The 13,001-nt window shown below is 39.6% G+C and overlaps 1 protein-coding gene across 11 annotated transcripts in view; it reads left to right on the top strand.

Moving 5' to 3' along the window:
- The first annotated feature begins 3,354 nt into the window (after positions 1–3,354).
- kcnq5a (potassium voltage-gated channel, KQT-like subfamily, member 5a) overlaps positions 3,355–13,001 on the top strand; it is a 132,589-nt gene continuing 122,942 nt past the window's right edge. For all 11 annotated transcript variants that reach the window (XM_017464354.3, XM_017464360.3, XM_047154124.2 and 8 more), the window contains exon 1: positions 3,355–3,650. In XM_017464354.3, the coding sequence (XP_017319843.1) occupies positions 3,358–3,650 (293 nt within the window). In that variant the 5' untranslated portion in view covers positions 3,355–3,357. The remainder of the gene's footprint in view (positions 3,651–13,001) is intronic.

The following is a 13,001-nucleotide window of genomic DNA, read 5'->3' on the forward strand; positions in this document are numbered from 1 at the left end:
ACTCATGTGAGTGATCACTTTTGTGCGGGTCTGTTTTGTACATATAATCTATAATAAGCATATAATGAGCATGTTGCTTTGCTAATTATAAGCTGTTGTAAAGATAGGCACAACAGTCCAGTCATGCCTTAACTTTGTGTATCTCTAAATACTTGAAGTACAGTAAGTAATTAATAAAGATTTTACCTTGTTACGTTTTTTAAATTGCTGCAGTTCTGTCCCCATTTTACCCATATGTATTTTATAAGTGAAACTCTTTTATTTGATTCTCAATCATTTGATTTACTCAATCATTTTTTACATTATTTGTATAAATTAAAATATTCAATATAAAATAATTCATTATAGTTTAATTATTAGTTATTGGTATGTACTTTAAATTTTTCCATGTTAGGCTTTTCTGGACAAAGGTAGCAAAGAGGAATCTGCTTTAAATTAGATGTATACAGATGTTTAAATGGTCCACAATCAGTGCTTAAAAACCATATCTGCACTTGTAAGGGGGACAGGACTATTCAACTAATTTTCCAAATACAGTGCTATGACAAAGTATTTGTCCCATCCTGATTTCTTCTGTTTCTGTGTATATTTCATACTAAAAAGTTTCAGAAATTAAAACAGAATCCAAGACAAAACAAAGGCAACCTGAGTAAACACAAAATACAGTTTTTAAATGATAGTTATTTATTGAAGCAAAATATGTATCCAATGTGAAAATGTTTTTGATAACTGCCCAAATCGATGAAACTGCATTCATAATGGGGTTCAGCTGGACTAGACGCAAACAGGTCTGATTACTGCAAACCCTGTTCAATCAAATCAACACTGAAATAGAACTTTTTCAACAGCATGAAGTTGGTTAAAAGGTCTTACCCAGTAACACACTATGCCAAAATTGAAAGAAATTCCAGAAATGATGAGGAAGAAGGTGATCAGTCTGGGAAGGGTTACAAAACTATTTCAAAGGCTCTGGGACTCCAAAGAACCACAGTGAGAGACACTATCTCCAAATGGAAAAACTCAGCACAGTAGTGAAACTTCCCTCCAAGAGCACAGCAATGACTCATTCAGCAAGTCACAAAAGAGCCACGGACAACATCAAAAGGAACTACAGGCCTCTTTTGCACCAATAAAAGTCACTGTTTATGACTCTTCTATCACAAAGACACTGAGCAAAAATGGCATCCATGGAAAAGTGTTGAGGTGAAAACCACTGCTAACAAAGAAGAACGTTAAGGCTCGTCTGAATTTTGCCAAAACACACTTTGATGATCCTCAAAGACTGTGAGAGAATGTTCTGTCAAAAATGGAACTGTTTGGAAGACAGGGTCCCATCACATCTGGCATAAACCAAATGCAGAATTCTACAAAATGAACATCATACCTACAGTCAAGCATGGTGGTGGAAGTGTGATGGTGTGGGGTTGCTTTACTGCTTCAGGACCTGGGCAACTTGCAGTAATCGAGGTAAACATGAATTCTGCTCTCTACCAGAAAATCCTAAAGGAGAATGTCAATGTAAATTGAAACTCCATCCCAACTGGGTTATGCAGCGCAACAGTGATCCAAAGCATAGGAGTAAATCCTCGTCCTAGAAGTAAGTGAAAGAATGATCTCCAGTTATCAGAAGCGTTTTGTTGCAGTTATTGCTGCTAAAGGTGGCACAACCTGATTAAAGTTTAAGGGGGCAATTAGTTTTTCACATGGGTGATAGGTGTTGGATTATTTTTTGCTTCAAAAAAAATAAAAATAAATAAACTGTTATGTGTTTACTCAGGTTGCCTTTGTTTTATGTTGTACAGTATTTCGTTTGAAGATCTAAAACTATTTAGTATGAAATATAGGCCTACACAAAAACAGAAGATATCAGGATGGAAGCAAATACTTTTTCACAGCACTGTAGATGTTTTAGTGGTTTAATGTTTAAACTTAGGTGAAAGACAGGAGTATCTGACTGTTTTGACCTCATGTGGACATTCGGCTGTTTAAAAAAAACAACAACAACAGAGTGGGCATAAAATTCATTAGCTGTATTAATAACTGCCAGTGGAAATACCTCACAAAGATAGTTGCAGTAGCTAGCAGCTCTGTGTGCGTGTGTGTGTGTGTGTGTGTACTGTACAGTACTGTACTGTCACGTGGTTGGCGTGACAGGCGCTCAGCTCCCCGCGTGCAGGAATGGCGAGCGCGCGACTGTCCTTCGGCGGTGGCGGAATCAGAGCTTGATTATTAAAATCACTCACGGGTTAAAAGCTGACAGACAAAAAAAAAAGGACAGGAAACATACGAAAAATGACTCCTCTCTTAATATGGAGGAATCTTGTTAATTTGTGCGCCTTGTAATGTAGCCCAAAGTCGTCCTCTGTGAGAAACCCGCTCCTCTACAGTGAGTAAATATGAACCAGTAACTCATTAAAGCTAACCGGCTAACCGCTTGTTTCAGCCCTTCTCCTGACTTTCTTGTGAACTATATGAAGCCTTGTTTATGAACTAATTAGCTGTTATAACAGTATATGAGTGTATTACCTAGCGTAAATATTAGGACTTTATAGTACGCTATTAGTTTCCCCTTAGTTTTAGATTTATTGTTTAATTCGTCGAGCACTTGGCCAGTTATTTAGTTAATGTTTTCCTTCAGAGAGAGAGAGAGAGAGAGAGAGAGAGAGAGCCTCGGCTCTGCTCTCCGTATACGGCCCTCTCCCTCTGCTTTAACACTGACATAAATGGACATTTACAGGACGAGTCGATCTGAGGTGGCAAAAACACTCTGGAACGTGATATTTCGTTAAATATCTGTGAATGACGCCCTACCTCATTTCTTGCGTAAATTACGGGAGATGACAGAAGCGCCGTCTGCGTTGTGGCGAAGCTTCATAACGGATTCAGCTGCACTGAAGTGTCTCACACACGCCGGTAGACTGAGAGCTGAAGCCGTTCCGCGCGCGCGCACGTGTGCGCGTGTGTGTGTGTGTTTCTGGGCTTGAGTAAAAGAGCGTATCTTTCACACTCAGGGACAGAGGGAGGGGAACGAGAAGCTTACGTTGGTGTCGGCAGGTGCCCTCCCCTCATCAGATTTCTACCCCTGACATGGTGACACTTCTTCAGAAGTCCGGGTTCGAGGCGGCTCGTGCACACAAAGCGAGAGAGCAGCGCGGATGCTCGCCACTTGTAAGCAGGTGAAACGCATCAGACGAAGACCCTCGTTGTATCCGGTGAGCTCTAATAAAGACAAACCCCGCTGATGAGAATTTGAACATTGTGACCGAAGCTCTAGTTAAAGTTTCTCCGTCGCACTTGACTTTATATGCGCGCCTTGCCGGTGCCAAGCGCGCGTGTCCAGCCGGCGCTGGCGATGCAATGCCGCGCGACCACGGCGGCGACGAAAGCACCTCTGGGCTCTGGATGAAAACGTCTCCGGGGCGCCGGGCCGAGAACTACGGCCTGAAGGATGTGGAGGGCGGACGCGGGGGGATGAGCAGCGCCGAGAGTGCGAGGAGAGCCCGCGGCGCCCGCCTCAGTCTGCTCGGCAAGCCGCTGGCGTACGGCGCGCAGAGCGGCCGGCGGAACGTGCGCTACCGGAAGCTGCAGAACTACCTATACAACGTGCTGGAGAGACCGCGCGCCTGGGCCTTCGTCTACCACGCGTTCGTGTGAGTGCTCTCTCTCTCTCTCTACGCTATCATTCCCCATGTGTTGCACAGCATGCATCTGTTTAGCTCTCACCTGTTGATTTAACGCGCACAGATTTACATCACGATAAAATATTAATTTTTATCTTTTATGTCTCCTGTAATGTGACATTGGACGTTATTGCATTCATTTTAGGACTTCCCTCACTCTTACTTGACACAAGTTAATATGCGCACAATGTTAATGTTAATTGAGGCTTTGGATATTATTCCCACCAGACATTTCTATATATTTGTGGAGATAATGTGAAAGATTTTCATTTGTAGTGATAAATGCTGCACTGTTTCATTTCAGCGCAGCAGCTGTGATAGGGAGTTTACTACACTTGTTCTGGACCCAAGCAACATAAGTGACAGAGTGGCCAGTCCAAATGCAAAATATGTTAGGAGGACTTGTGTTTCATGTCCTTATCAACACTTTCAAAAGGTTTTGAGTATTGGAGTATAGGACACTCACTTGTCTAAAAAAAACAAACAAACAAAAAACAAGTTTTGTTTATGGTTTGATTTCCGTTTTGATCCACTTATTATTTGGTTCATTTTATGTCATGAACATGTGAGATGACTGAGCACACAGATTCTGCCTTGAACGTAAGACTTGTGGTATCGGTTGATACTCAGCACTCTGATATCATCGATATCCAATGCTCACACACCAAAATAATACCGGCGTTCATTTCATTCCCGCGTAGCACGCATAAACACTAGGAAAGGTAATTCGGTACTCAGGATATTGCTGTTTAGTGAAACCTTTTCTCCACTGGTTGCTAAATGTTTTGACTTTGTGCAAACGTCGTTTTAAGAGAGCTCTTCAAGCTGCTGTGTAATGTGAGCAGGGGAGGCGAGCTGTCACTTGGCTGGTATGATTGGGGCGCTGAGAGGGGTTGCAAGGCAGGATGTTGTTGTTTTATTTGTGCAGACAGCACAGCAGAGGTTACAGAGGTTAAGTTGTTACATCTGCAGAGACCACATCGTCCCACAGCAGTTAGAACATCACACTTTTATCACAGATTTAACTGACCAAGAAAAACAAAGATGCAGAGGATTCTCAGTCTAGAGAGCTCATCCATATAAAGCTGCATTAAGTGTTAAAACTACAGTGATGCTTTGGGTGCTTTATTAGAGATGACAGTATTGGGCTGTTTTTGAAAAAGAGAAGTTTTATAGTGGTGCTAGTGAAGCTTGATTTTGTTATAAGGCGCTGAGGCAGTTGGATAATTGTTTGAGAATCATGGGACATGAGATGGGAAACCAGTCACAAAGACAGAAGTGACATTCCTTTCATCAGGGGCAGGTCCACTCTTTGGAGCATGTTGGCACCAAAATATAACAACTTGCTGTATGTTATTCACTGAATAGAGCTGTTTTTTTTTTTTCCTTCATCAGGTGAAACATTTAGCAGCTAAACACAAGTACTTTGTACATTTTAGTTCTAACCTTGTCTGGTTTTAATGTACAGTTTTATTGTAGGTATTACTGCCTGCTTTTATATCCACTATTTAATATCTAGGCTTGCTGAATACTGCTGTTTAAAAAAAAAAAAAAAAAAAAAATTATAAAGAATTTTTTGGTCCTTATTCTATTATGTGAAAATGTACAAATGTGCAAAGACATTTATTTGTGTGTTGCAACAAGATGACATTAACAATAGAGATGTTGTTTTGCTACTGAAAATGAAGATAGCGTTGTTTAAAATCTGTTCTTACCCAGCAGTAATCTAAAAACTACTTGATTGTGAAAGGCACATGAACCTCACCAAGGAACTGAAACTAGACAAACCAAATTAGCTATGTGAGAACAAATTCACCGTAGTTTGTCTCAGCATGATGATGTGAAGAGTATATTAGTATTAATTTTATCTGTTGAATTGAAATTTCCATGCATTGGCTGTTGATATAAGTCACTACAGTGCACCGCTACATTAACACCAGTACACCTGCTTCATGCACGTATACACGAGAATATTTCCACAGTTGGTTATGATATGTGCAGGAATTTCTCTTATTAGAGCCAAGTGTCTTATCAGTCACTCTTGCGCACTGAGGCTAGCAATCATGCTGTGTTGAACAAAGGCTGGTGGCCTTCTTTTATAATATTCTTTTATAATATTCATGCCACTTCTTTAGTCCTGTCATTTTACTTGCTGTAAACAAATCATCCCCATAATACACCACTTGACTGACATGACAACAATGAGGGAGATGAAAAGGTCTATCATCTTTCCTACATATCTCTCTCCCAAACTGACCGAACATAAGAATAAGTGCTATGACAGAGACTGACATGACTGTGGTCTGTATTTGTGCACCACTGAAGCAAATGATTTCCTATTGAGTGTCTCTGTGTTTGTGGGCAGGAGGCTTGGTTATCCCCCTTGCATGAATTTTGTATTTTGAGTTAATATAAACAGCCCCCTCCGAAAGTATTCTATTGTTTTTTGTTTTGATGCTAGATCAGAATTTCAGCATTCATTTCCTGATATGTACATCTAGATTTGCTAAACAACTTAGAACATGGCACCTTTGGTGGCAGACCACCCAATTTTTTGGTGAGCAAAAGTATTGGAACAGATTGCCTTAAAGTAAATTAACGTAAGACCACTTAAAGTTGTAGTGTTGAACTTTTGCCTCTCTATGTTTTCAAACTCTCCATCTCTGTTTGAAACATGGACTTGCAAGTTGCTTGCAGAGTTTTTTTTTAATTATTATTATTATTTGTTTTTACATAGGATGTGCTCCAGAACTTCTCCTCTGTGGCGATGAATCTGATGGTTTGAGGAATACATACGGGTTGTATATTAGCTCCAATACTTGATTATGGAGGTGGCAGTGGATAAGGTTTTCTTGGAGTAGAGGTGAATTGCTCTCTCTCATGGCTAGTAGAAAATAAGTGCACTTTACCACACTGACCATAACAAAACATACAAACAAAAAACAACAACATAGGAAACTCGATACCTAGCTGAATCAAGCAAATAAGTGTGCTAATGTTAGCTAGTTACCTATTGAGCCACTGAAATGTCATTACCTGTTCAGCAGAAAAAAAGCCATCTCTGTGTCAGTCTTCAGTCCCTTCTTATCTCAGAGCTGTTGCCACCTCTCAAAAGCCATGCTGATATTTATTCCTGTTTTAGGATGGTCTCTGTCGCTTTTAAGTAAAAAAAGTTACATACTGCAACTTTAATATTTGGTTGCAATAACTGCATCAAGCCTGCGAACCACTGACTTCACCAAACTGTTGCATTCTTTTTTTATTTTGCTTTTCCCGGCTTGTACCGCAGCCGCTTATACTTATTGTTTGTTTTGGGAGGTTTCTCCCTTCAGTCTCCTCTGCAAGCTCAGCTGGGTTAGGTGATTGACTTGGCCAGTCTAAAACATTCCAATTTCCCCCCGATGAAGTTCTTTGTTGTGTTGGAGGTGTGTGTTTTTTAGGTCACTGTCTTGCTGCATGATGATGTTCCTCCCAGTTAAATTGGATGCATTTCTCTGTATAGATTGGCAGACATGTTTCTGTAGACTTCTGAATTCATTCTGCTGCTACCATCATGAGTTACAGCATCAATAAAGATTAGTGAGCCTGTTCCTGAAGCAGCCATGCAAGCCCAAGCCATGATGACACGACCTCCACCATGTTGCATAGATGAGCTTATATGTTTTGGATCATGAGATCTTTTCTTTCTCCACACTTTGACCTTTCCATCACTTTGGTTGAGGTTAATCTTGGTTCCAGAATATTTGTGACTCATATTTCTTTGTGAATTCCAGTCTGGCTTTCCGATTCTTACTGCTGATGAGTGGTTTACATCTTGTTGTATGGCCTCTATGTTTCTGCTCTCAAAGACCATGGATTGTGATACCTTCACCCCTGCCCTGTGGAGTCACTGACTTTTGTTGGGTTTTCCTTCGCAGCTCTTACAATATTTCGGTCATTAACTTTCATCCCAAATTGTTGTTTTGGCTATGCCCAATGCTTGTGCAATGGCTCTGATAGATTTTTCCTCTTCACTCAACTACAAAATGGCTTGCCTTTCTTCCATAGACAGCTCTTTGGTCTTCATGTTGGTTGATCCTTTTTTAACAAATGTTGTCTTCACAGGTGAAACCAAGAGTAGACATTCAGAGCTATTATCTGTTTAAACAATCAATCTATGAAGGCACACCTGGGCAACAAGGAACACCTGTCAGTTACATGTTCTAGTATATTTGATCACTTGAAAAATGGTTGGGTTTAAAATAGAGATGCACCAATACTAAATTTCTCAGCCGATACAGATAACCGATTATTCCTAGTGATATCGGCCAATACCGATAGCTCTGCCTTATATGTCTTCTTTTAAATTAATAATAATTAATTCCACAATTCTGAAAGAAATGCAAACAAGTTGTTTCACAGTAACTGGTCTCATAAACAGAAAACACATTACTCACATTAACATTAACACATTAACTAAATTCTGAAGTAAGTAATATTAGTTAACTTATTGAATGTTATTAATCCATATTAACAGAATTAAGTGACTGAATTAAAAAAAAAACTCCTGTTAGGCTTCACATTCACTCACCACAAACAAAAGCATTTCTACTTCATCACTGAACATCAAACTGGTAATATATCATGTAAATCTTTTATATATTAACTCATATTAATATTAACTGGATATGAAACTGGATAATATATAACTGGATATAAATATATACGTTTTGTCAACTTATCTTCATTTAAATCTTTCAACAGTGTACTGGCACTTTAATTCAGCACGAGCAGCTCGAACACCGCGGCAAAAAAAATAAAAACATGTTGACTGCCTGGAGGGCTGCTGTATTAGCGTCGAAACTCCTGCTTCACTGCTGCTGCGTCCAGTGTAAAATTTTAGCAGTGCAGAGATTACAAACTGCAGTTTTGTCGTCATTCCACATAAGAGGCATCATCTTTACACACAGCACGAAATTGATGTGTTTTCCCGCCCTCTTTTGATTGACAGGATATAATCAGCCCTGATCATCAGATATTTCTAAACTATCGGCCGATGGTAGATACCGTGAAAAATGCCTTTATCGGCCGATAGCGATTATTGGCCGATACATCGGTGCATCTTTAGTTTAAACAAAACGTGCCATGTTCTAAGTTGTTAACAGATATAGATGTAAATATCAGGAAATGAAAGCTAAAATTCTGATCTATCATCTCATATTCATAATCTCAAAGCCAAATGTCTTTAGTGTATAGCAAAAACAAAAGATTTGGGCTTGCCATTCTTATACTTTCAGAGGGGACCGTGTACTGTAAATTATTTTACTTTTTTGGATGTTCTGAAACGTAAGAGAACGTAACCGGGCGGATAGTTGGGATTTACAAAATAATTGCAGACATAATTTGGATCATGATATTGGCCCAGAAAGCCATGTAAGCACAGTGCAGTTTACACCAGGATGAAGTTTATGCAATTATATACACAGACTGTATGTTTGTAATAATCATGCAGTCAGAACAGACATTTGCACTGTATACTAAACTTGTGCAACTTATACTAAACCAGTGCATGAAAACACAGAAAGGAATGCTCCAGTTTCTGCATACTTGATGTGTGTAAAATGAATAGAATCACTGAGCAGCTGTGGTGTGTCACGCACATGCTGTGTTACTTGCACAAATGGTCATATTCAAAATACAAGTGAGTGTATTTTTCATCCCAATGTTTTCTTTTGTAATATCTGACAAGGCAATAAAAACACAACAAAATAATTATGAACTCCATGTTTTTCACTGTTTTGGAATTAAATAAAAGCACTGTTGAAAGTGAGGTATTACAGAAAGCCAAATGCCACTGGCATTTACTTTTTTGTAGCATGAATGTCTGACTTTGTGCATTTATATCCAAAACATTTAACTAATACTTGCCTGATGTAATGGTGTACTGGTAGAGTGTTTATGTTGCCACTTACACTTCTAACTACATAACCTTTAGTTATCACCCCGTAACACGCACGGCACAGGTATGATCGCGTATGTCATTTTAGCTCAGGGAGAGAGTGTGCAGTATGGCAAGGGAGACCCACTCAACCAGCCTAGTGACACATATTCACAGGTTCGGTAGACGGCATGGGGGATGTGAAATGCTAGGAGGAAATGGCACTGAGGGAGAACCCAAGCCATTGGTAGGATGAAAGATGTGTGCCACTACTGAGCAAAAACTCAGAGCAGTTCATAGAGCTAACTCACGAGAAACCCAACTCGAAGCTAATGCCATAGAGACGCTGCGGAGCACAGGTCATCTGTATCTCTGACCACAGTCACAAGCAGTTAAACAGCGCCATATGGTGTACATGTGGTCCAGCATGTGTGTATGAGGCAAGAAGAAAGGGAATGCTATTTATTGCAAATACTGCGACATATGTCATTTCATTACTTTCATTTCATTACTTTCATGTTCACATGCACCAGAGGGTTATCCAGGTGAATCTCACTACCCCGGGAGTTGAAATAGAAATATCTATGCTGACTATATGTAGATTGCACACACTACCTGACCCTGAAGTTTACTCCATTCACACAGTTTAAACAGTTTGATGTGCTACACCCCAGTTACAGTTGCAATCAAAATGATTCAACCCCATTGCAAATAAGTTTTATTGTCAAAATTTACAGACTTTCAGCTGTTTGCAATGAACAAATCAAACAAAAGCAATTGAAATAGTTCAACACAATGAATTCTTCAAATGGTTTCCCCTAATTCAACTGAAAATGCAACTTATAATGATTTCTCCAGTCTCAAAATTATTCAACTCCCTGAATAGAATCCCACACAACAGCACAAATATGCAAAAGAGGTGTTGTCTCAAGCACACCTGATATAACTAATCAAGGGCTTCATTACTTGCATCAGGTGTGCTTGAGCTAGAACACGTGAAATACCTGAACTTGCTAGGGGCAGAAAATTAATGAAATACCTGGACGGGGCAGAAAAAGGAAGCTATCAATGGCTGCAACCAGATTTCTGAGAAGGCAGGTTGTGAAAAACCCTCGAGTGACTGCACAAGACCTGCAGCAAGACTTGTTGGCAACAGGTACTGAGGTTTCAGTGAGCACAGTAAGGTATGTACTAAGTGCAGAAGGTTTCCATGCTATATATCCAACCTGTACACCACTACTGACCCAACAGCACAAGAAAAGTCGGCTCATAATCATATAAATAAGCTACACAAGGTTTGGGATTCTGTTCTGTGGAGTGATGAAACAAAACTGGAACTTTTCGGCACGATGGATCAGCGGTATGTCTGAAGGAAGAAGAATGAATACTCTGTCCACAGTCAAGCATGGTGTCTGGCTATGCATGTTATTTGCCGCAGGTCATAACTGCAAAAGAGTGCTCTACTAAGTACTAAAGATGCTTTTCATGAAGGGGTAGAATAATTTTGAGACTGGAGAAATCATTATAATTTGCATTTTCAGTTGAATTTGGGGAAACCACTTGAAGCATTCGTTGTGTTGAAATATTTCAATTGTTTTGGTAGCTCAGTGGTTAAAGGCTCTGTGTTACTGATTAGAAGGTCAGCAGTTCAAGCCCCTGCACTGCCAAGCTACCACTTTTGGGCCCTTGGGCAAGGCCCTTAAGCCTAAAATTGCTCGGTTGTATAAATGAGATAAATGTAAGTCACTCTGGATAAGGGTAAAAAATATGTAAGATGTAAAAAATAAATCCTTTTGTTTGATTTGTTTATTGTAAACAGCTGAACGTTTGTCAGTTTTGACAATGAACCTGATTTGCAATGGGGGATTGAATTATTTTGATTGCAACTGACAGTGTTTCTTTAAAAATAACTCCTTTATATAGTTTGTGCAACATCATTGAGCACAAAGAGGTCAGTCATACAGCAGTGAATACAAAGTACTTTGTCTTGCACACTGGGATGCAGCTTTTATATTGTACACAGCTATTGTCCACAGAACCATTGTAAAAGTATGAGTTACAATAACTCACCCTCTGGGTGGATAGTGTTGCTGCCTCACAGCTCCATGATTGTAGGTTTCATTTTGAGCTTGGATTACTGTCTCTATGGAGTTTCACATGTTCTCCCCGTGTTTGCATGGGTTTCCTCTGGGTTCTCTGGTTTCTTCTCACCTCCCAAAACATGCCCCTCGGTGTGAATAAGTATGTGTGTGCATGGTGCCCTGAAAGTGCTTTAAAAACACTCCTTTTTTCAGTGGTCAAAACAAAGTTTCAGTGTTTTTGAAATGCCAAAAGCAGAATTTATTTTTAAAGGATCTGTATTTTTGTATGGGTCGTTCCATATGGTGTATGTAAATTACAGAGCTACCAAGGTTTACAGACCCTGTTATGTGATGGGAAACGTTTCCTGTCATTCCATGCACTTTCTGCAAGTGAGATCCATCCATCATCTGATATGGCCGATTTGTCTTTACTGCGTGTGTGGCTGGGAATGAGAACTGAACAAAACCTGTTAATTCACTGACTGTTGACGTAACCTGCATTGGATGGTCATTTTGTGGGCCATGAGGACATTGGACACTTCAATGTGATGATCACTTTGACTTTAACCAGTGCAGATTCTTTCAGTTGTGATGGTTCCCACTGCTATCATAGTCAAAACATGTCTCTCGAAATAAAACATAAGCTGCTAGTTCTCACAGTTAAAAGGTGTGTTAAACCCAGCATTGGCTCTCACTCAATGGAAAAAAAGATCTGAGACAAACTCAAACAAATTACAGATCATGAATATGTGCAAAGAGATGGTGATAAACATGGTGTCATGCCTGTGTTCCTGGGGGAGTATGAAAAGTGGAAGGAAAATCTTTGATCACCTCGAGGGGCACCTGACATTAGACAGAGCTGAAATCCCATGGATAGAGCTGTGCTCAGCTTTGACAGCCCATAAAAGAGAATACATAACATGGAATATAGTTTATAAGCATTGCTGGACAATTTCTGTCCTATTAAGTACCTATGAGTGCAGTATTGTGTGGTTTCCACTGATTTGTTGCTTTAAAAGAATAGTTTATACTTTTTTCAGTTACAACACTTTTGTCCATTAAAGGTGAACACTAGCACAAAGCTGGTGTTTAATAATGATTGTATAGTGCATTATTGCATGTTTCAAGAACAATGTTTGGGCAGCATTTACATCATTTAATGGTCAGTCAGTAAAATAACACTAAAAGAACAAGATAACTCTCCTTTTTCGAAGATGAAGAAATATAATGAAAAAGGAAATCTAATGTGTATTTTTGTGTTTTCCCAGAAAAATATGTACAACTTTGCTTAAAGCAGTTTGTGCCTTTCATGGCAACTTTAAT

Source organism: Ictalurus punctatus, chromosome 3 (genome assembly GCF_001660625.3).
Source record: "Ictalurus punctatus breed USDA103 chromosome 3, Coco_2.0, whole genome shotgun sequence".
NCBI lineage: Eukaryota > Metazoa > Chordata > Actinopteri > Siluriformes > Ictaluridae > Ictalurus > Ictalurus punctatus.